Raw genomic sequence first — 23,418 nt, 5'->3', positions numbered from 1 at the left:
GAGCAATGGAGGTAACTCCTATTTCTAACAGCTGCAGTACATTTTAATTGCAACATCTGACAGGTCAATTACAGATTGCCTGACCTTAACAGCGGCTTCATAGGCCTGACTCCCATTGAAACCAACTGAGTCAGAAAATGATGAGCACCTCCCAAAACATGTTTTTTAATGCCTAATTGCTAAGAAACCATGGGAGGTAGATATATGGGGAAAAAAAAAAAACCAAACCAAACTTTGCTGACATTCTGAATTTAAATTATCATTTCACAGGAAAGTAAAGACATCATATTTCTCACAAGGAGAAGGTAAAGTGAGGTCGTTGTGCATATGAGGATCCTACCTACTCTGTTTTTCTCTCTCAAAATGTGGTACTGATAACAGGCCTGGAAAGATAATTTGTCACGTGACTTCTCAAAAAAAAGCAAACAAAATTAAGATTGGGAAGAACATAAACAGACCTCTCATCTCTTCTTTTTTCAGCAGCATGGATCTACCTCAGCATGGTCTTTCCCCGTGTGAATCAGGCCACCAATGTGAAATTAAGCAAATAGAAAATTTTCCTTAAAAGGCGTTAAGTTCATTACAGGTTTTCTGAACTTTTCAGCACTCTTTGAGAAGCATTCTCACCCCTTACTCATCTTCTCTCAACCTCTGCTCCTCTATGGTATAATTCGGTCGTAGCACACAGACACAGGTCCTTAACTTAGTGGAAGGCAGACCTCAGGCAGACCAATACAATGGGACTTCTGTAAATGAAATCACTTCTCCAGAACTCTCTTTCAGAGAGGCACATACTAAATTTTGACCAGCTATGTAGGGAGCTGTAAAACACACACACAGATCTCACTTCTGAGAACATTAATCAGCGTAGCTGTCTTCAGGAATTTCATCTGACAACAGGCTGAAAAGTAAAAAAAGTCAGAAGGTGGGTGTCTTGTAACAATACAGAGCAAAATTCACCAGCTACCTGCTGAATTCACAGTGCAATATGAACATATGAATTAATTTTTAAGAACTCCAGTACTTGACATTCACACTGTATTAAAGCAAGCTCTCTATTGTCATTATCCTTTGCAGTTGCTTGTAAAAAAAGAGCTGAAGTCTTCCCTTCCTTATCCTGTATTTGCTATTCAATAAACAGGTATCACCAGTGTAATGTTTGTCCAGGAAATGCCTTCAACACCATAAAAGTTTCCACTACTGCACTCAAAATTAATTTCTATAGTCTCAACCACTTGACGAAACAGTTAAGAGTGAATGCACTCCCCTCTTTGTGGGTTACATTTGTGCACACATATGCACAGAAAGAGAAGTGTCTTTAAAGCAGCTTCATGGAAATAATTTTAGGTCATCAATTTTAAGGTCTTGATTTGCTGGGAGATAAAAGAACAGCAAAAGCCACCAGATGGATTCCAAAGGACAAAGGGAAATAAATGTCTTTGAGCCATATTCTGCCTTGTTCAATTACAGAATTATGCAGGCAAGTCTAATTTCAGGCATAGGGCAATGCTCCTATATACCTGCTTAATTAATCCACCAGGCATTTGTTTATCAAAGAGAGTCAAGCTCTGAATTACAAGCACTGTGAGTAGGTTTGTGGGTACACACAGCACATACTCATCAGGGTGTGGGTGTGTAAACGAGGCTTTTAATTGCTCAGAGAGGTCAGGGCAGAAAAGCCAAGCAGGAGTGGCAGCTCAGGCTGTCTTCCAAGGTAAGGTGACAAAATAGTGACGACTGAAGGGTGAGAAAGCTGCTCCCATACCTACAGAGCTGCCTCTGCCGTGCTCTGTAGAATGAAGGCTTTAGAGACAACATTGGTCACTCTTTTGGGGAAACTGAACTAAACAGTGCAAATGGAAATGCACACATGGGATGAAAATCTCTCACCTCCATTCGTCACCACCCCGTGAGACAAGCTCCTCTCTGTGAAAATGAGGAACAGCCTCCACACCCCCTCAAAAGTTCTCCCAGCTCTGTGAAGGATCAGAAGTGTGATGCCAACAGACAATCCCTTCTTCAGCAGCCTGAGATCTGAACAGACCACACAAACCAGCATTGATTTGGCTGGGGTTACTGGAGGAGGAGGCTCAAAAAGCCACTGTTCACACCTCACTTTTTGTGTCTACAAAGAAGTTTGCAAGACAGTCAACCCGTGGTATTTTCATTGGTAAATGCACTGCTTAGGGCAGCTGGTTGGAAGAAGTAGATTAAAAAAATATATCCTAAGAAAGCAAAAACACTCATGGGGCAGCACCACGATTTACTCATTTTTATAATTTCAATTGTGAAGTTTTAACTTGGTAGAAAGAATGATAGCTATCTAGCTAGAATTTACAAATAAAACTGGAAAGTTGGCCCAACTCATCAGAAAAGCAAAGGTTCATAAAATCTGTTCAATACTCAAAAACCATTGCAAATGCACATCTCAAAGCTGCATGACAAAAGAAATGGAGAGCCATACAACTAAATATTTACGCTCTTAAATACAACACACCTCTTAATGCATCTTTTCAGACATTCACAGAGTTTTCTGAAACTGCTGGGCACTGCTTTCAGCTTGCCTGAAACCTCTCAGCAGTGTTAAGGCTTCTGGGAACACTCGGCCTGTTGTCATAAAGGGAATGATAAAAGAGAATAAAGGGAATTAGAAAATAGGAGAAAGTTTGTATGCACAGCTGGTCCGTTCTCCATCCCCATCTCTTGCTACTCACTAAAAAATAACATAGAAGAGTAACACTTTTTTCTTTTTTAGGAAAATACTTTTGTAAAGTTGTCACGCGTTTGCTCATAAGGTTTATTCAAAACCTGGCAGAGTGTTTATTAACCAGCACACTGAGTTGACAGACATTTAGGATTATCTCCCCCTTAGTTCTTTCCACTTCCCCCAATTCCTTTGTTTAATACTTCAAGTCAAGTTGAAAAGGAAGAAGTCTGAAAGCAATTAGACAAAAAGAAATCCTACTGAGGAGGTCTTAAAAAGATAAGCCTTATCAAACTTCACAGCAGCTCCAAACCAGACAAGAGTTTTACAGACCACTTTCATTTTCCACCAAAGTACTTCTTTCTGTGACCAACCCTGAGCATTACAGAAGAGTACTAGGAAAGAAAAGTAAAGCCCCTCTGGGCAACAGGGATGATGGATATATATTAAGCAAGCAAAATGGAAACGTCCAGCTTGAAAAGCATTCAGGGAGAAATCTTCACCTTGCCCTGGCCACAGTGGGGCATGGAGATGGGAACAAGAAGTGGGAAGTGACAGTGGGCAGGGCTGTGGGAATGCTCTGCAATGCTCCACTCTTGCAAGGGCATTGCTCCCGGCCTCAGCCAGAGGAGTCTGGGATGGATCTCTGGCAGAGCCTGGCACAGGCAGGCTCTGGATACTCGGAGGTTTGAGAAGACAAGGAAGCAGAACACGCTGCAGCTTGAAGGCAGGAGACAGTGAGCACCAAACTCAGACAACTTCCACTGTCTCTTCATTTCACATGTTCGGCGACGTTTCCTAACCAAGCTCCCACAATGCAGGCGTGTGAGCACCACCAGCTCCTTCTCACAGACCCTCATTCTTTGAGCCTGTCTGGGCTCATAAAAACAAACGTTTTTCTTTTCTCAGTCTTAATCCTGACTTCCAGGGAAACACAGTGGTTTTTACAGCTCTCTATTTAATTTCAGATCAGAATTCCACTGCAGCTCATGACAGGTCACATTCACATTTCACTCCTCTGCCATCTGCTTTGAAATTCCCAGTATCAAAGGAGTCCATACCTTTGTGCTTATAATTTTGCAGTCCTGTATTACAACCGAAGTGTAATTTAAACAAAACACATGAAACCTGGAGTAAGATCTAAAGTCTTGTAGCTCTGTCTTCTACTTCCACTACTAAAACCCAATATAGCAATTTTTTGGCTCAAACAGATCCTTTAAAAGACTACTCCAATGCCTGAATATCCATTTTCATACTCTTAAAAGAGATCTTATTCTAAGCTTGACCATCCCACCTTCTCACAGCTCCAGGATAACAATCCTGCAGGATATGCAATACAGTCACAGCACTAAGGGACATTCTCCTACAATATTCCTGCCATCCAACACCAGCAGGGTCAGAGAGCACAACACTTTATAAACCACTGAGACACTGAGTAATGAATACTAAAGCCTGGTTCACACGACGATTCATTTCTGCTGCCCTCCTGGCCTTTATGGGAAAGCACCACTGTTTACCATGTTTATCGATCTTCTGTTATCCACTGTCCATCAGCCCTCTTCCCTTTTAGAACCCCAACTGCACTAGGTATTGATTTGGACTTTGCATAGCAGAGTAACACATCTTGCTGTCAGGAGAGGACAGAGTTAAAATAAATAGGAAAGACAACGAACAGAGAAGTAAGAGTTTTGAGGAGCGGAAAGGCAAGATCAGAGAATAAACCCTTTCTTATCATTATATTCTCATGTCTCGCCAAAGACACTAACAGTTGGCTTCATCAGAGACAACAGTACCCAGAGAATAAATAAATAGGACTGGTAAATAACACACCACCTTAGAACTCCAGAGGGTGAAGCAGGAAGAAAAACCACCTGCAAAACTTACAGGGCTTACTGCACACTGCAGACATCTCAGTCACTCTAACCTACTCTTCTGTCAAAACTTGCTCCTCTGCTTCGTTTCTCTCACCATTTCCAACAGAAACAGGACTGGCCTTGGCTTACACAAGAGTCTTCAAGCAGTGCCTCTCAGATGCTTTAATTGAGCAATTTCAACTTAAGACTCTTGGTTTCTATTTTTCAGAGATAATGGTCATCAAGGAGTTCATTAAAGGAAATGATGAAAGAGGCCGATTCTGCATTACAGAACTGGTCTGACTGGGAGTCCTGCACTACACTGGTCTTATTGTTACTGTGCTGACCAAGGAGAGGGGATTTTGCTCTGTACAGACTCAAACTCATGAAATCAAGTCAGCACATGGCAGCCTCCAGTGCAAAACTCCAATAAGGACTTGTGTGAAAGAACCTAAAAATCACCTTAAAACACTTAAAATTTTGTTTGTCAAGTACGTAGATACTTTAGTACCTGTAGTACACAAAGCTTGGTCCAAATCCAAGCAAATCCATTCACTTACAGCTCTTCTGAAGAGGACACTACTTCAGTGCTATCTCTGCAAGTGGTCAAACCCCATCCCTCACAACACTCTGAGGGAACAGGGGCTGAGGCTGCTGGGTGAGGATAAACCCTCCCAGCCAATGCACAACCTTCAGGTCTTGTTGTCTTAAGCCAGAAATGGGGTTTTGATCAATTATTATTAACTTTCAGCCTTCAAACTTCTGGCTTGCCATGTTAACAGAAGCTTTATAGAAGCTAACCTCCAAGAAGAGATAATTCACAATTCTGTCAAGAACAGCTGATCATATATTTTTATGACCCAATAATTGGGATTTTGTCCAGAAAAGATGATTAATTCAACCACTTGCAGTACAAAAAATCCGCCCAAACCAAACCGTTTACTTTGTGGATCTGAACCATTTAGCACAATCCTCTACAATAAGGACTGATGCACTTTTTTTTTTTATATCAACAGTTCTGACATGATATTGTTCTCTCAGTATCTCACTGTTCTACCCTCCTCCACCTTGAAAGCACAACACATCCTTTCAAGTGTCCACTTTGCATTACTTAAAAATGTTCATGGCCTTTATCAGGCACATGTGGCACCCTTGTACACTTCCAGAGTTGGTTTCTACTCTGAATACATCTATTCTAATACAAAGTACACACTCATGACAGCTCACAGTATTAACTCTTATCTTTATTTCTCTAATCTCTAAGCCTACATTATGCTCTCATTTTTCAGCATACGTTGTCATCTGATTGTTTCATTTAGGGCAGTAAGGGCTTCTAGAACATGAGGCCTTTATTCACGGATAAGTGTTTTAGAGCACACTGAATTAGCATTACTACTGTGGACATCTGATAGCACAATTTCTAGCTTACCAAAGGAAAAGAATAAAAAATATTTGAGGGACTTTTTCAAGCTCCAAGACTGTGTTTAAGACCAGAATTTACTTACCCTATGCTCCATTCTTTTGAAGACTACAGTTTATCCTAATAAACAGCCTTTATTTTTCTTCAGCTCCCAGGCAGGTGTCAGTTACACTCTGCACACTCATCTCACGGGCAGAAACTGGCCAAAGCTCAGTCCTTGAGAGCAGGACAGGGGAACATGTCCTTACCTATGCCCACTGCCATGCGCGTGACTGGTCACCTGCACTCACACAATGTAACTCTGGTGGCCTTTCAGACATGCTGCAAGAGAAACCTTCTGATTTCATCATATGGAATTGGCTGAATTTGTACAGAACATGATGGTAGAGCAGCATAATCCCCAAATCGATCAACTAAAAAGCTGTTTGAATGCAACAATGCATCCTCAGTCCGCTAGCTACATGATTTTAAGTTTATTTCAGTTATATTAGCCTTTTATTTGCTAAGTAAGTTTCCGTATCTCCCATTACTTTGTTTACACACCTACCACAACAGAGAAATTATTGGCATTACACATTATGTCCAGGCTTCCTACTCCACATTCTTTACTTCGGAAAACAGTTGTTTTAGAAGTTCTTTAGTTAGAAACAACTAAGCATTTGGTATTAAAAGCTGGAACTCCTAAGAGTTGTTATCCCATAAAAAGAAGTACGCAATTAATACACAGTATTGGGCCGTGTCCTTCTTCAAGTTTTAACTCTGGATTTTATTCATTCTTTTTTTTTTCCCCGAAATAAAAGCAATATAGGTCATTTCAATAAGTTCTTTGCATGGACCAGAAGCGTTGTTCACAACAGAATATTCAGCTTACCAGTACAATTCCCAGGTGATACCATACCCCAGCAAACTCCAGTGTAAAACATCTCTGAGCACAGAATCAACTTCTTGGTCTTTTACTCAAAGAAAGCACCCTGCCCTGTTTTAGAAACACCACCTCAAGTCCCAGCACCTACTTGGAGCATAATTAATATGCCACCCACAACACAGCACCTTGTTGGATCAGCCCTGAAGTCAGACAGAACAGTAACCTCCCATATATCATAAAACAGCATGATGTCAGAGTCTTTAAAAATCAATTTTAACATCCAGAAACACTAGTTTACTCTTTTATGCTTAAGGTGAAGTGCTTTTATGTCTAATTTAGCACATTTTCAGTTCCAAGAAAATCAACACAGGGCACTCACACTCCCTGAATTTTATTCGATTTAGGAATATGAAGTTATTTTAGCACTAAAAAAGACAACATCTTCTTGTAAAAATACACACCCTGAAGTTGTGAGCATGCCTTATTTTTCCTGAGTTACACAGGCAGTATCATCTTGAAAGAGAAGTATGACAAAGCATCTTAACAGAAGATAATCTTACAGCACTGAATCTTACAGCTAATTTACCTTATGGTTATAATACTTAAATTGCATACAAAAGCTTAAATTAATCTCTGCTGTGTACTTCATTTCCCAAAATTATGGTCAGGAGTTCCTCTAGACATTTGCTGACATACAAATCACCAAGAAGTTGAGCACAAACATTTAGAAGGAACTTTAGCACATACTGAAAAGACACAGTACACGGGTTTAGCCCCTGAACTGCACTAGAGATAACATGACACTGAGAATTAAAAGAGAAGCAGAAACCGAGGAGCCGACAGCTAGGGCAAGAGAGAGTAAACAAATTTTAGTAGACAGGAAACCTCTCGGCTTTAGTGGTAAAACCAACTGAAAAATTCTCCCCCGGTTCCAGCAGGAGCGACCGTTGCCACCTCCTCTGCCGCTTGTTTTTACGGTGTCGCTCGTACTCCAGCAGCTCCTGCCCAGATGCACCCCCGGCTCGGCAAACCCCGCTCCTGCGCCGAGGCGAAGCGGCTCCATCCCGCCCAGCCCCGCACCGGCCCCGCACGAGCCCGGCCCGGCCCGGCCCGGCCCCGCTCCCCACGGACTCCCGGCTCACCCCCGGCCGCCATCCGCCCTGCCCGGCCCCGGGAGCCGTCAGCGGCCCGGCCCGACCACCGCCCTCGACTCCTACACTCCTTCCAGCCCGCAGCCCGCGGGGACCGGCGGGCGCTGCCGGCGCGGGGCTGCCCGGCCCCCTAACCTCAGCCGCGGCTCTCGGCACCGCCCACACCTCTCACCTCAGCTCTCGGCACTGCCCCAACGCCTCACCTCAGCCGCGGCTCATGGCACTGGTCGGCGCCCCAGGCCCGCTCCTGCCCGCGCCGGGCGGCGGCAGCGGCGGGAAAGCGGCGGCGCCACCAATCCAGGCCCCGCGGGGGGACGGGCCTGCCCGAACCGCCGCAGCGCCGGCCCGAGGGGGCGGGACGGGGCGGGACGGAGCGGGGCGGGACGGGGAGAGGGATAGGGATTGAGGGATAGGGGCTGAAGGACCTTCGGATAGCGGGCGCGGGCCTTTTCGTTCGGCGGGCGCGGCCGGTGTTCTAGCGGGCGGTGGTGGTGACGCTCGGAACGGCCCCCGGGGCGAGGAACCGCTCAGGCCCGTGGCCGGCGCGGGTACGGAGCTCCGGCCGATCCCGGTTCCAGCCGCTCCCGGGCGTGTCGAACCTCCCGCGCCCCGTGCGGGCCGCCCCGATAAGCCGCCGGTTCCAGGAACGGGGCGCTCGGTGCGGGTTTGTGTCACAGGCCCAGTGCAGGGTTCGCCGCTGACATCGCTGAGGGAGCGGCTGCGGCAGGAAACGTGTCCGCGACCAGGCACAGAGAAGCTGGTTGGTATCTAAACATTTCACAAACGGCCAAAAATTATCGGCTACCTAACCGAGAAGGCATTTATCCCAGGAAACGTGCACTGGTAGAGGTCATTTTATTTACCCTTCATATTTCCCAATTTGCAGTACACAGAGAAAATTAATTCTCTGTGTCAAAAGGTTGTTTTCTCAATAATGGTCTTATGCAATAAATTACAGCCTTTTTACTGCTTTTACCCTTTACTTAATTGCTCTTGCTTCTGAAGGCAGTTTGTTATGACATTACAACGTTACACTGGGTCAGACTGATGCTGGCCTTGGCTGCCCCACGTTTCTTTAGCCAACCCTTGGGTTAATTTGGCTGTGCCAATTATCTTCTCTTTAATAATTTCGGTTTGAATTAAAACATAAAGAATCCTGCAAGATCTTTCAGACTCTTTATTTCATTCCAGCGTTCAAATTTATGATACCTTACGAGGTGTTAGGACCAAAGTTAATTTATTTACTAACCAACATTTAGTGGGATATGTGAACAGAATTCAAATGACTCCAAACTAGCCAATGCAAAGAGTTAAGTATAAATTATTAATTTTCAAACCGTTTCCTATCTTATCTGTAGCTGTGCCGAGGTCTGGGGTACTGTTGCTCCAGGCATTATACATATGGTACATAGTAGGGGTTGCAGTCTAGGTCAAAAGTAGATGCAGGTAGCACTCAGACTGCTTTTCTCATTAAATGGCAGCAACAGTTCAGTGCTTGTGGAAGCAAATTATCTTTGCATTCGGTTTTTAAAAGTAGGATTCCTGCATGGAATGGAAAACCAGAATTACTGAGAGCAGCTGGAATCTGCCAAAATCTGCTTCAGTGAAAAATGGCCTCAGCTCACTAAATGGATGGTCAAAGCCTTCAAGCTGTTGGATGTCCAAGCACTAAACTCAGCAGTCTTAAGGCTCCCAGCTGAAGGAACTGAAGGAACCCAGCAAAAGACTGCATTGTGTGAGCATCACCTCAATTTAGCCTTAGTTTTTTAATTAAAAAGACATTCTATTTGAAATATAGCTACAGGTGTATTCATCTAGGACACATTTCTGTTCATGGCTGTCCCTGTATATAGGCAGACCTTTGAATCATTACACAAAGCTGATTTTAATGTTTCCAAAGTCTGGAGATAAGATAATGGTTGTTTCCTTAACAGCATTTCCCTGCAGGAACAGAGCCTATGGCTGAAACTGTGGCTGACTGGTTGGTTTTGGCTGTGTTAAACTACAATCTGGAGTCTCTGAAGCTTTTTCTGCCCTCTCTTTTCATGTAACTTAGGCAACACATGGACTAAAATTCCTGACCTCAAGATAAATATTTTTGCAACTGGAGTTAGGTCCTCAGCAGAGGCTTCTTCCATAGCATGGGATGTGCTGAGCAAAGGCTGGAGGCAGCCACTGGGAAAAACTGGGCACAAGTTGTGTCTGACCAGGGTACCACACTCTGGGCTTCATGGGAATCCTTTTCTAAAGGCAAGTCCCAGTCAGGTGGAAGAGGGAGAAAAGGAAAAATTTCAGAATATTTGAATCATTCAGTACTGTAAGAGTAAATCCTTTTGTTGGATAATTTGTCTTCCACCTATCCTACAAAAAGACAAAGAGAATGAAGTAATATTTATTTTTAATATTTCAGTATCTCATGTATAAATATACAGTCATTCTGAGAAACAGCAGCCTGCAGACTCTAAAAACAGGTATCTGAGGTCAGGAGCTGCTTTTGAAAAGAATTACTTTAATCTTCTGGAATATGTGAGGGAGACATTTAAGTGCCTTTAAAAGCAGTGCTTGAGCAGGCTGTAAAATAATAGGTAATATTTCTCCCCCTTAGCTACTGTGAGGCTCAGGTCATTTCTCTGTAATGCCCCCATCAGAATTTCACAGCTCAGGGCAGTTTAAAGCTTCTACTTTTGTGAGAAAAGAACATTACTTGAGCTTTGGGATTCCACATGGTTTTCACAAATCCCATTGCAGTCAGATCCTGGGGAAGACTCAAGAGCTGCAGGATGGCTCTGCTTGCAATTTTATGCTGAGAAGCTTTAAGAGAAATGAGGCAGCAGCTGAGCCTGAAGGTGTGAATCTTGGCAAACACAGGTTTGTGTGTGTGAGAACAGCTTTACTGTTGGTTTGGTTGGTTGTTACCAGTGCAACATTAAATGCAATGGAAAGAGGCTTAGCATGGGAAAAAAATCAAACAAGGCTCCAGCTCACCCAGTGTGTACAGAGTGTACAGAGCTCAACAAGGGCTGGCAAGGCTGGGGCTTCCCAGTGCTTCAGCTGACTCTGGTTGTGGGTATGGAGGGGAGTATGAGCTTCCTGAACACCACATTCCTTCCACAGCGCTTGTGTGCCCATCTGCTTGTCAAACACCCCAGTGATAGTGTTCTCAGCACCCCCAAATTCTTTCCCTGCCAATGGCTTCACTGCTATCTTTGGATCTGAATTGCCTAACTTCCAAATTGCCCATCCTGTCCTCCACCCCATCACTTCTCCCCACACTGATCCCAGCCCCTGGGCCTGGCTCCTTGCTGGCACAAAGAGGCAAAGCCTGGTCATACCCTCCCCAGGGAGCCTCCCCAGCCAGCTCCCCAAGCCTGTCTCCAACTCTGCTTCTCTGTTTCTAAAATTCCCCTGGGAACTGCAGAAATTCTGAGCTCTTGTTGCTTCCTGTGCTAAAGCACATTATTCTGGGGTTTGAGTATTTTTATTGCTGCTTCATTTTTAAAGCTGAGCTGAGGATAGATCACAGAATCAGAGAATCATTAAGGTTGGAGAAGACATCCAAGATTATCGAGTCCAACCTTTGACTGATCATCACCTTGTCAACTAGCCCAGAGCATTCATAACTCCTCAATTACAAAAGCAGGCGGGTCTCAAATCCAGCTGTAAAACAGAGTATCCAAAAGAATGGTGGAGAGAAACAACATTAAAAAATTACAGGAATTTGGTCCTCATTTGCCCTTGTGATCTTCGTATTTTCCTCTTTTTTTTTTCTTTTTTTCTTTTTTTTCTGATTTATTTTATTTATGTAAGGCTTCTAGACTGCCAAGTATCTGTGGAGAAACAGCTCTATGAAACTGCTCACATCAAGTCATTGCACTGAGAGAAGACACATTTTCAGAGCCAGAGGAGGTTCCAATGTCCACCCGTCTCCAGCATAGCCTCTCGTGGCTGCCAGGAGCTCCTGTGGTTTCACAGGACTGGCTAAAGCCAGGCCAGCAAGCTGTGCAGAGGCAGAGCCTGGCACGGTGTGGTGGTGCTCCCAAGGTGACACCCAGAGGCAGAGCTGTTCCCAGAGAAGGTGCTTTGCAAGGCAGCCTGGGTCAGGCAGTGTCGGTGCTGTGAATTTGCACTGGTTTCTCTCAGACCTACAAAACATTCACATGGGTTTGTCTCTCCCTGACACTGAATCCAGACTGGGGAAATGGCCAGAGCACACCTTCAGTGATGCCACTGATCGCTGGGGAAGGGGCGAGTCCCTGGGCCACCCAGAATAGCCACGTGCCTGCTGCCAAAGTCACAGCAAGGTTGTACAAGCTGCTATCTGTATTTCCGTGTACCTGGCAAATGTACAAAATTCTAAAAGCCTGAAATCTGATCTGCACATGGTGGAGAAGTCAATACTCCTCCCTCCGCCAAGACCTTAATGAGTTAGGATATTCTGGCTGAGTGCTGGAGCACTCCAGAGTGCAACTGTGGCAAAATCCAAAGCTGGGGGAAGGTTGCGGGATGCAGTGGCACTAAGGCTGCTGTTTGTCTGTGCAGGTATTGCACCACAAGGCCTTGACAATAATGTCAGATGCTACAGACAAATTTCTGTTAATCAGGAAAAGCAAAGGGCAGAATAAACTGTGTGTCCTGACCTTTCAGCTGCCAAATCATGCACCTATTTTAAATCTACAAGTAAATTTAGTTCTGACATTACAGAACAGCTGAAGATACATGTTTAAATCAGGCACATACACTGCATGCACAGGAACATTAACACCAGGCAGCAGCACCCTCCTGCTCCTGCCTGGACCGATGCTATGGTTCTTCACTGACGGGCCTAATTTAATGGTTAGTTAAAGGAAAAGAGCAATTGACTGTAGACTAGAAATGAACAGCAGCTTTCAGATCCACAAATTCAAACCAACTGTCAGGAAGTCCATAACGTTTTTTGGGGGGAGAAGGAGAACATATGGTCAGGTCATCTCTGGTGATTTTATTGCCCCTTGTCTTCAAAGGGAAAGTCAAAAAAATTAATCTGAATTAATGACTCCTGTGACTTGAAAGTTACACGTGTCCTGCTTGAGTTGTGTTACTCAGAGTTAAAGTGGCCTTCATTTGATTTAGCTTTCTTCATTTTCCAAGTGAAGTACACTAAATCAGATTAATGCCACTTAATTCTGAATATGAGTATCTGCATAGATCTTAATAGAATTTAACTAATCTACTTTAAAATATAATTCAGCTCAGGTTTCCTGAGTGTCCCCTTCAAGGAAAGACTCACATCAATAGACTTAATGGGAATTGTTCCTCGATTGTGCTGGCATGAGATCAAAATTTCACTATCATAAAAATAGCCACATCTTACTCAGATGTATTTGTTTTGAGAGCATTAACATCCGACCCAGAGCTGAATGTATACCTTCTGAAATGGAATCAGAAATGGCAGCATGAAGTGAACTCTTAGTTACAAAAGAGAGATAAAACCCTGACTTTGGTTTCTTCAGCTGAGATGGAGAAGGAGCATAGGTGGTCAGGGTCATTTCCATGTTCTGAAGGTGTAAACAATATGTATTGTTTTCATAAGGCTGATATAATTTAGGCTGTTGTGCAGTTCTAGACAGTGTAATTTCAAACCTGGATGTTGCTAGAACCTTTATTTACATGAACTTCACAGAGGTGTGAGGAACTGCTATCTCTGTGACAGTAACTTGTAACCTTCCACTGAGCAGTAGGATCCTTGTGGCCCATATCTGCACATCTTCTTTTTCCAGCTGAGCTTTGCTGGGGATGCTGGGCTTAAACAATGAGAACATGAAGGTGCAGTCACACCCCAGAAAAACAAGAGCCCAGCCTTTGAAAGCAAACACAGGATTGGTGTTTTCCCAGGTTAAAGAACTGCCTCTGACAGAGCACTCAGTGCCTGTCCAGTCACACAAAATTACCATAGCCAAGATTCAGTCCTTCCCTGCTCTCCCTACAGCAGTGGCAGCTCCATCCTGGCCCATTTCTCCAACGGATTCTGACCCAGCCTCCAAAGCCAAATGTTCCCAGTGCCTCCCCAACTGGATTCTTGTTCTGGACTTCACATTCTCCTTTAGCATTTTAGGAGGAAGATCTCAGCACAGAGATATATTAAATAACATCTCACTATGCTAATTATTCAGATGGCTAAATAAGGAACCTGTGCTGCTTAGGATGTCTATTCTAGGCAATGAAAAGGGACAGGTTCCAAACAGGACTCTCAGTGGCAGTACTGGAGAGCAGAGCAGCCTCTTAGCTCAGACAGGCCAGGTAGGCGTCTTGTGAGGCACTGAGAATATTCTGCTCACCTTCCCTGTGTAATTTTCATGACCTGATGCATAATCCAGTCTCCAAACCTGCCCAGGTGCCCTAACCTTTCTGTCCAGCTCCCATGGCCACCCCCTATTGCCACCTCCTGCAAACAGCATCACACTGAGGAGGGCAGCATCTGGCTCCATGTGACCTTGGGGTTTTCTGAAAGTGTCATTAAATCTTTCAATTAAATATTGCTCAGTAATCAATCCAGCTGGATAGATAGTAATCTATCTAGAATTCCTGATTCAAAATTTCAAGTGCTGATGGATAGTGTAATATGTTTTCCACATAAATCCAGTGAGATATACTAAGGAATCTGAGAGGTACATGCAGAGTCTGTGCTGGAATAAAAAGTAAACTAAACACAGTCTAAGCTTTTAGAGCATCAAATCCAACTTCCAGACAATATTAAAACCTTCCAGATTTGAGTGAGACTCACCAGTCAGTGCTGCCTTCCGCTGCATTTAGACAGAGAATTAATCTTGATATTCAAAGCCTTCCAAAACCTGCATGTTTTAAAAATAGCAAAATTTATTTCTTTTGAAGTATGGGCTTGTTACAGCTATTTAGGAACCTTTTACTGAAGTCAGATGGATCTTGAACCTTCCCTGGGGATGGTTTAGATGTCAGTGTTCATCCATTAACAGATTGGAAACTGTCCAGGGCAATATTGCAAGAAAACACACCATGTCCAGGCTTTCTTCCGGTTTCTTCCTCTGTTAAACAAGACTCTCTGGGCAATTCTCTACAGATAAATCCAAGCTTAAATATGATAAATAGGGCAAGGAATGAGAGGAATTCAAATGGGTATTTGCAATGTATCCTGCTCGTTGGTCAACAGGGTATTTCTCTCTAGTCAGAAGGGGAGTATAGAGTAAAAACACTTGGGCAGTGAGAACCTCATCCTGCCCCAATTCCATCACTTATTCCTGCTCCTTGTCACTGACAATACGTGTGCAAAGGTCTTACTCTCCATCAGCACAATGCCAGATGCTGGGTGTGTAACCCCAGTTCTACCCAGACACAGTTCAGGCAAAAGTTTATGACACCCAGACAGGTTTAATGTTGCCTTTCACTGGGTATTCTTTTGTATAAGAAACAACCGAGCTCTCATACACAAGAAGGCAGTTGAAAGAGGAACAGCCACCCTAAGAAAGAAGGCAGAAGGTCAAATCTGGAGGAGAAGCTGGTATACTCAGGGTTTCTGCTAGCTGAAAAACGTTGGCTTGGAAGATGCAGGGAGGAGGGCAGTGCTTGGAGTGACAGGGAGCTCCCAGCTCCTACGGGAGCAGCCTTCTCTCCAAACCAGGCAGGACCAGATGAATCCTACAAGAACGACCTTGAGAATAAAAACGTGCTTCTGGATAAGTGCTGGCTAAAAGGATTGAAATTGGATGCAGAGAAAGAGAATATTGTCTGATTCCTCTGATTTTAGAGGAAACAGAATTTTGTACTTTCTTTGTAAATAAAAGGGCTGCATTAAAGTGCCTGTGTGATCAATTTTCCTTGCTATGAGAAACAATCTGCTAGGGCACAGAACCTTTTAAGTGCTTTAGTCAAAGATGGGACATAAAAGCTCCATTCATTTCCTCATGGAAAGGCAGCAACTTCATCCCTTTGACTGCAAGTGCACAGAGCTTGAAAAGCCAAGGATGCATGAAGGGGACATGTGCTGGGGACATGATGATGCTGACATTCCTCTGCCCTCAGCCTCATCTTTCACTGACAGAAGTACAAAGCAGGTGTAAAGCAGCTTTGTGATTTGTGCTTTGTGAAAAGCACCAAGTGATTTTGTACCAGTGAAATGACTCTAGAAGACAAAGCAATCAGGGACACACAGCCCTCTCTGTGTTCATATGCAATGAAGAAAACACAGATGTGACCTTTGTCAGCAGTCAGTGCACTCATTAGAGTGTCAAAGGTAATAATTCTTACACATGAAAATCTGACCTACATATGCTACAAAAGAGGAAAAGGCAACAATTTACTTAAGTCTCTATTATACTGTTAATGATTATAAGCTGAAAGACTACACAATAATGCAGGAAACTTGTAATTAAAAAGCATCAATTATCCTTTTCTCCTTGCAGGGGACATTAGTCAGGTTCGCTCTCCACAGTCCCATTGGGAATGCAGATAGACATGTGATTCATTCTGGAACAGTCAGAAAGGAAGCAACTCAGTGGGAAAAGATCAGCTTCAAGAAAAAAAAAAAAAAAAGGAAAAGGAAATTATAGTTAAAGACACCCCTTTCGGTGTTTCTTGTTTGACAAAGCACAGGTGTATGTCATGTTGTTTCTAACAGACCAGCCCTTGCCTCCCTCCAGCCATGACTAAACTGGATTTCTGCAGTGTACACAATGTTTTGAGGCTCCAGGGGTGAGCCAGCTAATACCTTCACTCATGCTGAACATACCATCCTTCTACAGAGACCAACTGGTCCCCGGGCTCCCTGGGAAGGACGCGACTCTCTCTTCAGAAGGCTGCAAATTTCCCCTCTCTGTTGCCTGAAGGTTCCTGACTCCCAGCCAGGGTGGAAAGACCATCTGAAGGCTGTTTCAGGCTCAGCATTCACAGGTGGAACCAGTTTTTCAACAGTGCCAATGTGTGCTGTAGGTCCATTTAGAGTGCTTCTTGCAGCCCTGAGAAAGTGCCTAGAAAATGTGATCCATCACTTTGTGTGCAAGACTGCATTCGGACACCCTTGGCTTTCTGTGATTCCCGCTCTGCCATGGATCACACTGCAGAATCACAGCTCACCTCCAGCCACCCCTGAGCTTTTGCCTCCTGCAGCCACTGCAGCTCTCAGCATTCCTAATAAGAATGTCTTGCTCTTTAAAACTCCTGTTCTTTTAATCAGCATGAAGTTGAAACACAAATATTTTAAAAACTCAAACAGTAAAAAAAATCAAATCTAAGCTTTGCATTTTGGGAGACTGTGAGATGTTCATCATGCTTTAAATAATTCAAAATGATTCAAAAGGAATCTGTATTTCCTATTGACAATCTCAATTTAATAACCTGTGTGGCTGTAATTTTCATTAATTGAGTTACACTCTGACCACATCATAATAGACTTGACAATTTTTTCTCCTATTACATTCTCACAGCCTATTATCAAGCAGGGATGCCAAGTTCACCCCTTCCAGGAATACCATGATTCAGCTCACTTAAGACAAAGCTCTCATCTTTTCCCCATCTTTGTCAGCTTCTCTGTCCCCTCTGCTCCCGGGGACAGACCAGCAGCCCTCTTTATTACTGCCTTGGATGCACTTGTCCCCACACAAGGCAGAGAGTTTCCTAAGCTGGTTAGAGCTTGAACCACTCCAGAAGGGTCCCACTGCGAGACAGGCTGGGAGGGTGGTGAGAGCCCCAGGGAGCTCGTGAGTTTGGCTGAGGTTAATTCCATGAGGACAGCACTCACTCAGAGCTCTGAGCAGCACAAGTTCTCAGGAAAGACTCTTCTGCCCTTGCAGTGCTGTCTCATCGATTTGCAAAGTGAAACTGTGTCAGTCACACTGGAGACTTGGCTCTGCCTCTAGTTAAAAAATGAATAAACAAGGCAGTGCAGAGGATTTAAAGACAAGCTCTCCCTATGCAGAGCTGACTGCTTTGTGGAAACAGGTGATTTCAGCAGTCACGGCTCCTCTGCAAGGACTCAACAGGGCTTGGATTATGCCAGCCAAATAACCGTGTAAGAGGATGTTCTCTTTTGAAGCACACATTTCCAGGCTGGTGCATCACACAGGCCTCTTGGTGCCTCAGGACTCCACATCCCCGTCCAGGACCGATACACTGGGAGCAGCAGAAATGAACCTGGATCAGTGGTGCCATTACCTGCAACAGGGCTTTTTGTTAACATATATATTTTCTGCTTCTCCTAGTGGGCACCTGACAATGATAAACACAGGAATGTTTGGGACAAGCCACCTCCACGGTGCTGATTCTGTCACAGCACATTTCCCAGAGCATCACCAACACAATGAAGTGTGGAGCTGTTAAGGTGACTGACTGGACTGATGGGTTGTTTCTTCCCAAACCTTCCACAGTCTGGAGGATTTTTCTCGACCAGGCCTGCTCACTCCCCTCTGTCTTTCATCTTCTTTTAACTTTCTTTCTTCACTGTAACGAGCCTTCATTCCAAGATCTCCTTTGATCTCCTGAGTAAAACATTAAAACAAAAAGACAACTACAGAAAAATCAGGGCAGTAACCAGAGGACAATGAACTGTCAGACTGGTCACTTCTGGTTTTCGTTCAGTGAAAAAATTGTTACATTTTTTGTCATTGCCCCAAAGAAGACCCTCATTTCATCTCACACTTTCAGGATTACACAGAAATATATTGCTAGTCTATTCATTTCAGAGGCAGAATCCATCTTTACTATGACTAACAGTTTAGTTGTGGAATTTCTCTTCAAACAATACCTGTCAGATCTAATTCTCCTTAACCATGGAAATGTGGTCCAAACACTGTGAGGTCCATTTCTAATGATCACCATTAGAGCTTTACACACAGTCCAGATCCAGGTTGACAGGGGCAGCGCCTGAGAGCCTTTGCAGTGTCTGCTTTGTCCTTTGCTGCTTTGTGCTCAATCTTTCATTTCAGCTTCATGCTGTTACTCTGTCATCAGACTTTGCAGTGACTCTCTTCCCGAGGAAATGGTGATTTCTTTTGCTATTACATTTAAAATTTAACTACAGTGTTTATTTCCTGCAATGGTGAGGTTTTTTTCAGCCTTCCCACTCAGCATGTTTGTGGCTGGTGAGAAAATAAATTACCTGTATAAATATAAATGCTCACATTTAGCTGAAACCTCCCATGCAAGCTACATTCTCATGACTGCTCAACTCTCTAATGGGAGCACTTGTGATTTAGAGTGGAACATTTCAAAGCATGAAGGCAATAAGCCCCACTTTTTATGATTCTTTAGACATGTCAAATTGCTTATTACCTCCCAAATAACCGCAGAAGTGATGTTTATTCTGCTTTCACCTATTCAGAAAGGCCTTGAAATTCTAACCAACAAAATGTCCTAGATTTTAAATCTGTACTGATAATTTATTGATTTCAGTTTGATTTCTAGTTTAATTGATGGGGTTCTTTTTTCTATTTGATACCTCTGTTTTTCTCAAATTCTGTTTCTTTTCCCTGTGCCTACCCTCTCCCTTGCACTAGATGGGCTGTACTCAGTCTGACAGCATCATCTCCCCTGCCCCCAAAAGCTGGGGCTCAAGAGAGTTCAATGATGAACTGCAGCACGAAGAACTTGAAGGGAACCAAGCTCACAAATCAGCAGGTGGAACAACACCGCAGAAAAGTAAATGAATGCTGAGGTTTATTAAGAACTGCTCAAAGCAGTGCCCCAGCATTAACAAAGAATTCACTACCCTGTGGGAGAGGGGAAGAAGCCATGGTGGGCAAGTTTACACTGCATTTAGGACACTGTTCTTTAAGAGTGGCGGAGGTCGGGAAGAGGCGGGCGAGCGCCGCAGGAACAAAAAATTCCCCCGGCTCAATTTATTGTTCGATGTGACAGAGTCGGGCCGGGACCCAGCCCGGTGCTGTCCCCCTGCAGTGCCCCCGGAGGCCACCAGGAGTCAGCCCGGGACCGGCCGCAGCTCCGGGACTCCGCGGGCGGCACCGGCCCCGCCCGGCCCCGTGGATCCGCCGCGGAACGCGCACGGAAACCCGCGTTATACCGGCAAACATGCGGTCCCACTTGGCTGGGAAGGGAAGAGGAAAATAACAGTGAAGAGGAGGAGGGGACTTGATTCAAGCATTTCTGTGTGTCACCCCTAAAGCCTCTGCTCGGCAATAGGAGAAATATTCCAAAGTTACCCCCAACTGGGGGTGGGTACAGCTCCTCCCGAACATGCTGAGTGGAAGCAGGATGCAGGGGAACTGCTCGCATAGGGAATGCCACAAGGGACTTGGGCATGTGCCATCCCAATGGAATTTCCCCAACAAGGAATGCCACAAGAGACCTGGGCTTTTGACATCCCGATGGAACTGCCTGGACAAGGCCTGGCAAAAGGGACCTGGGTATGTGACATCCCTTTAAGTAAATATTTACCAACACACCTCATTTTCTATTTTCTGAGCTCAACCTGGTGACAACACAGAAATCTCATTTTTTGTTGTTTTTTTTCAATAATGTATTGCTTGAGCTCCAATCTGAGCTTTGATTTGTTCAGTAACAGATTCAAGACTTATTTCCCAAATATTTCCAGTGGGATAATGAGGCTTGTTTGGCACATGCTCATATCAGGCCTTCTTGTGTAGCTGTTTACTCATGGGCCCATTTACCTTGTCTTCACTGGCAACATCTGCTGATCTATTGTCCCATACTCTGAAATACTTTCCTTATCTGCAAGACAAAACAGAAGGGCTCAAAGCAGTGCACAGCACTCTGAGAAATGGACAGTTCACATGTTTCCGTAGGGCAAACAACTTGTGTTAGACTAAATCCAAAATAATTTAGGATTATTCCAGACAAGAGACAAGCTGAAAGAGAGCAACAAACTCTTCCACTGCTGCTCCATCATGCCCAGATGATAACTGAAGACTTCCCAAGTCCCAGTTTTTTCCCAAGCTTTGCCAAAAACTAAGAAGGGTTTGTGGAGGAACTTTTACCTTTGTAATTTAGTAAAAGACTTATGTGAATGCAAGCACTCCCCCACTCAATTCTTAAAGCAATTTAGTGCATCTACCTGCTGTTAAATGGGTTCATGACTCCAGATCTAAGTGCCTGGAATCTGTTGCAGAAAGGTCATCTCCCAAATTCAAATCCATATGATGGATCTGTGGCTCATCACAAATAAAAAACTTCACAGGCATTCATTGCAACATGAATGTGCAAAATCCAGTGCAAAGTTCAACTCAGAGTTTTCTTTATTAAAATACCTTTTCACATTCCTTATACTAATGCATTTGCATGGACACTCATGGGATGCTGAAAGAACATTTGTCAACAGAAGAGTGCTATGAAGTCAGTCAGTTGTGACAGGCTCATGATACAAACAACATTTGCACAGGGAACAATAAATTAGAGATATTAATCAGTAACTGGAGCTTGAAATTTTAAACATTTGGAATGGAGCATATAAACCCCTTTTGTGTTTCTTGCTGGTTTTGCACCTTTGATGCAATGCTTAAAGCAGTAATTATATATGTATATACAAACCCATGGCCTCTTTTTCACTATTTTCTAATTAAAATGAGAACCTTCTTACCCGTAGCCCAGGTGTTGTAGGAATTTAATCTGCAGTAAGAAAAGGAGAGCAACTGCAGTGTCAAAGGCCAGCTGGTTAAGGGGTTGGGGACAGTATTTTTTCTCTTTTGTTTAGTGTTCTTTTTTTAAACTAATACAGCCAAGATAAACATGGGCTGCAGGATTAGATCTGTGTCCAAACTGGATCCACGTTAGTGGTTTATCATATTACAGAGAAAAAGGATAGGCATGGAATTCCATACTGGACAAACTGGGCACAAGTACAACTTCAGATCTCTCCTAAAATCAAAGGAGTAAGGATTGTATATAACAGGATTTTCAGGTACAAACTCATTGACCTGGGTATATTATATCCACTCAATGAAGACTTATCATAGAATCCAAAGTAACTGTGACAGACAATCATTTCTTGAAGAACCATCACATCACATTAACCAACAAGCATCAGAACTTTTAAAGGGGAAAAGCAATTTAGCGAAGAATAAAGACTGTTTGTGCCTCTGATAGAAGCACTTGGTAAAGTTTGAATTTCTGAACAGTCATTCAAGTTTTTAGGGAGCCCAGAGCTCACTCTTCCCTCAGGCCCTCCCTGCAGTGTCACATCCCTGTGGGTTATAACTGAGCTGGCTCCAAGCCTGGTAGCAGTCCAGCTGCTGCAGCACAGGGAGCTCAGCACAAGCTGCAAGATCATGTCAAGGTACATCCATGGCTGGCCAGGCTGTGCTGAGCTCTGTTCTGCCACAGTAGTGTCACTGATAACCAACTTAGCAAGTTTAAAGCAAGCTTAGATATTTCTATGTCCTACTGGTATCACCGTAGTTGCTGCATTGTAGAAATGTACTTCCTCAGCTGTAGCTCCCCCTTTGTTTCCTTAGAGCATGATGAATTGGAGGCAAAAAAGGCAAAATTGGAGGCAAAAAAGGAGAAATTGCAGATGAGAACCTGGGTCAGTGGTTTTAAGAGCCACTTTTCTATGAGAATTTTTATTCATAATTTTTTTCCAATAAATGCTTTAGGAACATCTCTATTGTTCCTCCTAAGGAAATAAACTTTGAAAAGACGAGTCTGGCAAACTCCTAAGTAACTGCTGCAAAGCCTTTGAAACATTTGCAACGTCTTCCATCTTGGCTTGTTTTCTTCTCCCAGCTGATCTTTGAGGTGACTGTTCTAGGTAGCATCAGGATGCCCATATATTCTCTGTTGGCAAAAAGAGCAAAAGACAAAAACCCAAGGTGTGAGTATAACTGTGCCCCTACCCTCTGTCCTGTAACACATTCCTTAGAACCCTCTACAGTGAGCTAATAAATACTGTTCTCTGGGGAGATGTAAGTATTATCTTCATCAGATAGAAAAAGAAGTAAAACAGTGGGAGATCTAGAGTAACAATTACGAGCTAGACCACAAAACTGTTAATCACCAACATCTGTAAGTGGGTGCTTACTGATAAAAGTTGAATTTTTAAGGGAGCTGCTGGCACGTAACACATCTGGAAGTCAGATCCCTTATTTACTAGGAGATATTCATCTGCCACAGTCAGACCCCAGCTTCAGTCCCAGGAGAATGAAAACCTTTCCCTAAGGGCTGGGATCTCATAGGGAGCAATGCAGCATCTGACTTCTGGACACCATGTTCCTGCAAGAGCCGTGCCAGAGGTGATCTCCAGCACACAGCAGGGCCAGAATCCTGGCACTGGGAAGCACAGAAGGCAGATGGAGCAGTCCTCTACACCAGCCAATGGGAACAGGCAGAGAGAGATCCCAAACTTCATTGTTTTTACATTATGTGACAGAAAAAATTCTGCCCACTGGGGATTCACAACTGTCAAGTCGTTCCTGACACTGGTTGCCAAAGTCTCCCTCCAACAAATTTCT

At 43.8% G+C, this 23,418-nt stretch overlaps 2 protein-coding genes across 23 annotated transcripts in view; both read right to left on the bottom strand.

Moving 5' to 3' along the window:
* The window catches only part of TEX2 (testis expressed 2), a 45,332-nt gene extending 36,698 nt beyond the window's left edge, over window positions 1-8,634 (bottom strand). The window contains exons 1-2 of one of the 4 annotated variants that reach the window (XM_048323626.1): window positions 8,166-8,306; window positions 2,498-2,607 (exon numbers count right to left, since the gene is read on the bottom strand). The gene's annotated coding sequence lies outside the window, so the exon portion shown is untranslated. Of the gene's footprint in view, window positions 1-2,497; window positions 2,608-8,165; window positions 8,307-8,418 lie in introns of those variants that run through there. The other 3 variants (XM_048323629.1, XM_048323625.1, XM_048323627.1) reach the window with 3 other exon arrangements.
* A 12,555-nt stretch (window positions 8,635-21,189) lies between these two features.
* Window positions 21,190-23,418, bottom strand: part of PECAM1 (platelet and endothelial cell adhesion molecule 1) — a 31,790-nt gene continuing 29,561 nt past the window's right edge. For 7 of the 19 annotated variants that reach the window (XM_048323637.1, XM_048323644.1, XM_048323648.1 and 4 more), the window contains one exon: window positions 22,629-22,744. In XM_048323637.1, the coding sequence (XP_048179594.1) occupies window positions 22,715-22,744 (30 nt within the window). In that variant the 3' untranslated portion in view covers window positions 22,629-22,714. Of the gene's footprint in view, window positions 22,745-23,418 lie in introns of all 19 variants that reach the window. The other 12 variants (XR_007207539.1, XR_007207541.1, XM_048323636.1 and 9 more) reach the window with 4 other exon arrangements.

Source organism: Corvus hawaiiensis, chromosome 19 (assembly GCF_020740725.1).
Source record: "Corvus hawaiiensis isolate bCorHaw1 chromosome 19, bCorHaw1.pri.cur, whole genome shotgun sequence".
In the NCBI taxonomy this organism is placed as follows: domain Eukaryota; kingdom Metazoa; phylum Chordata; class Aves; order Passeriformes; family Corvidae; genus Corvus; species Corvus hawaiiensis.
Note: the sequence above shows the minus strand (reverse complement) of the source record. Positions and strands in the feature narration are given on the sequence as shown.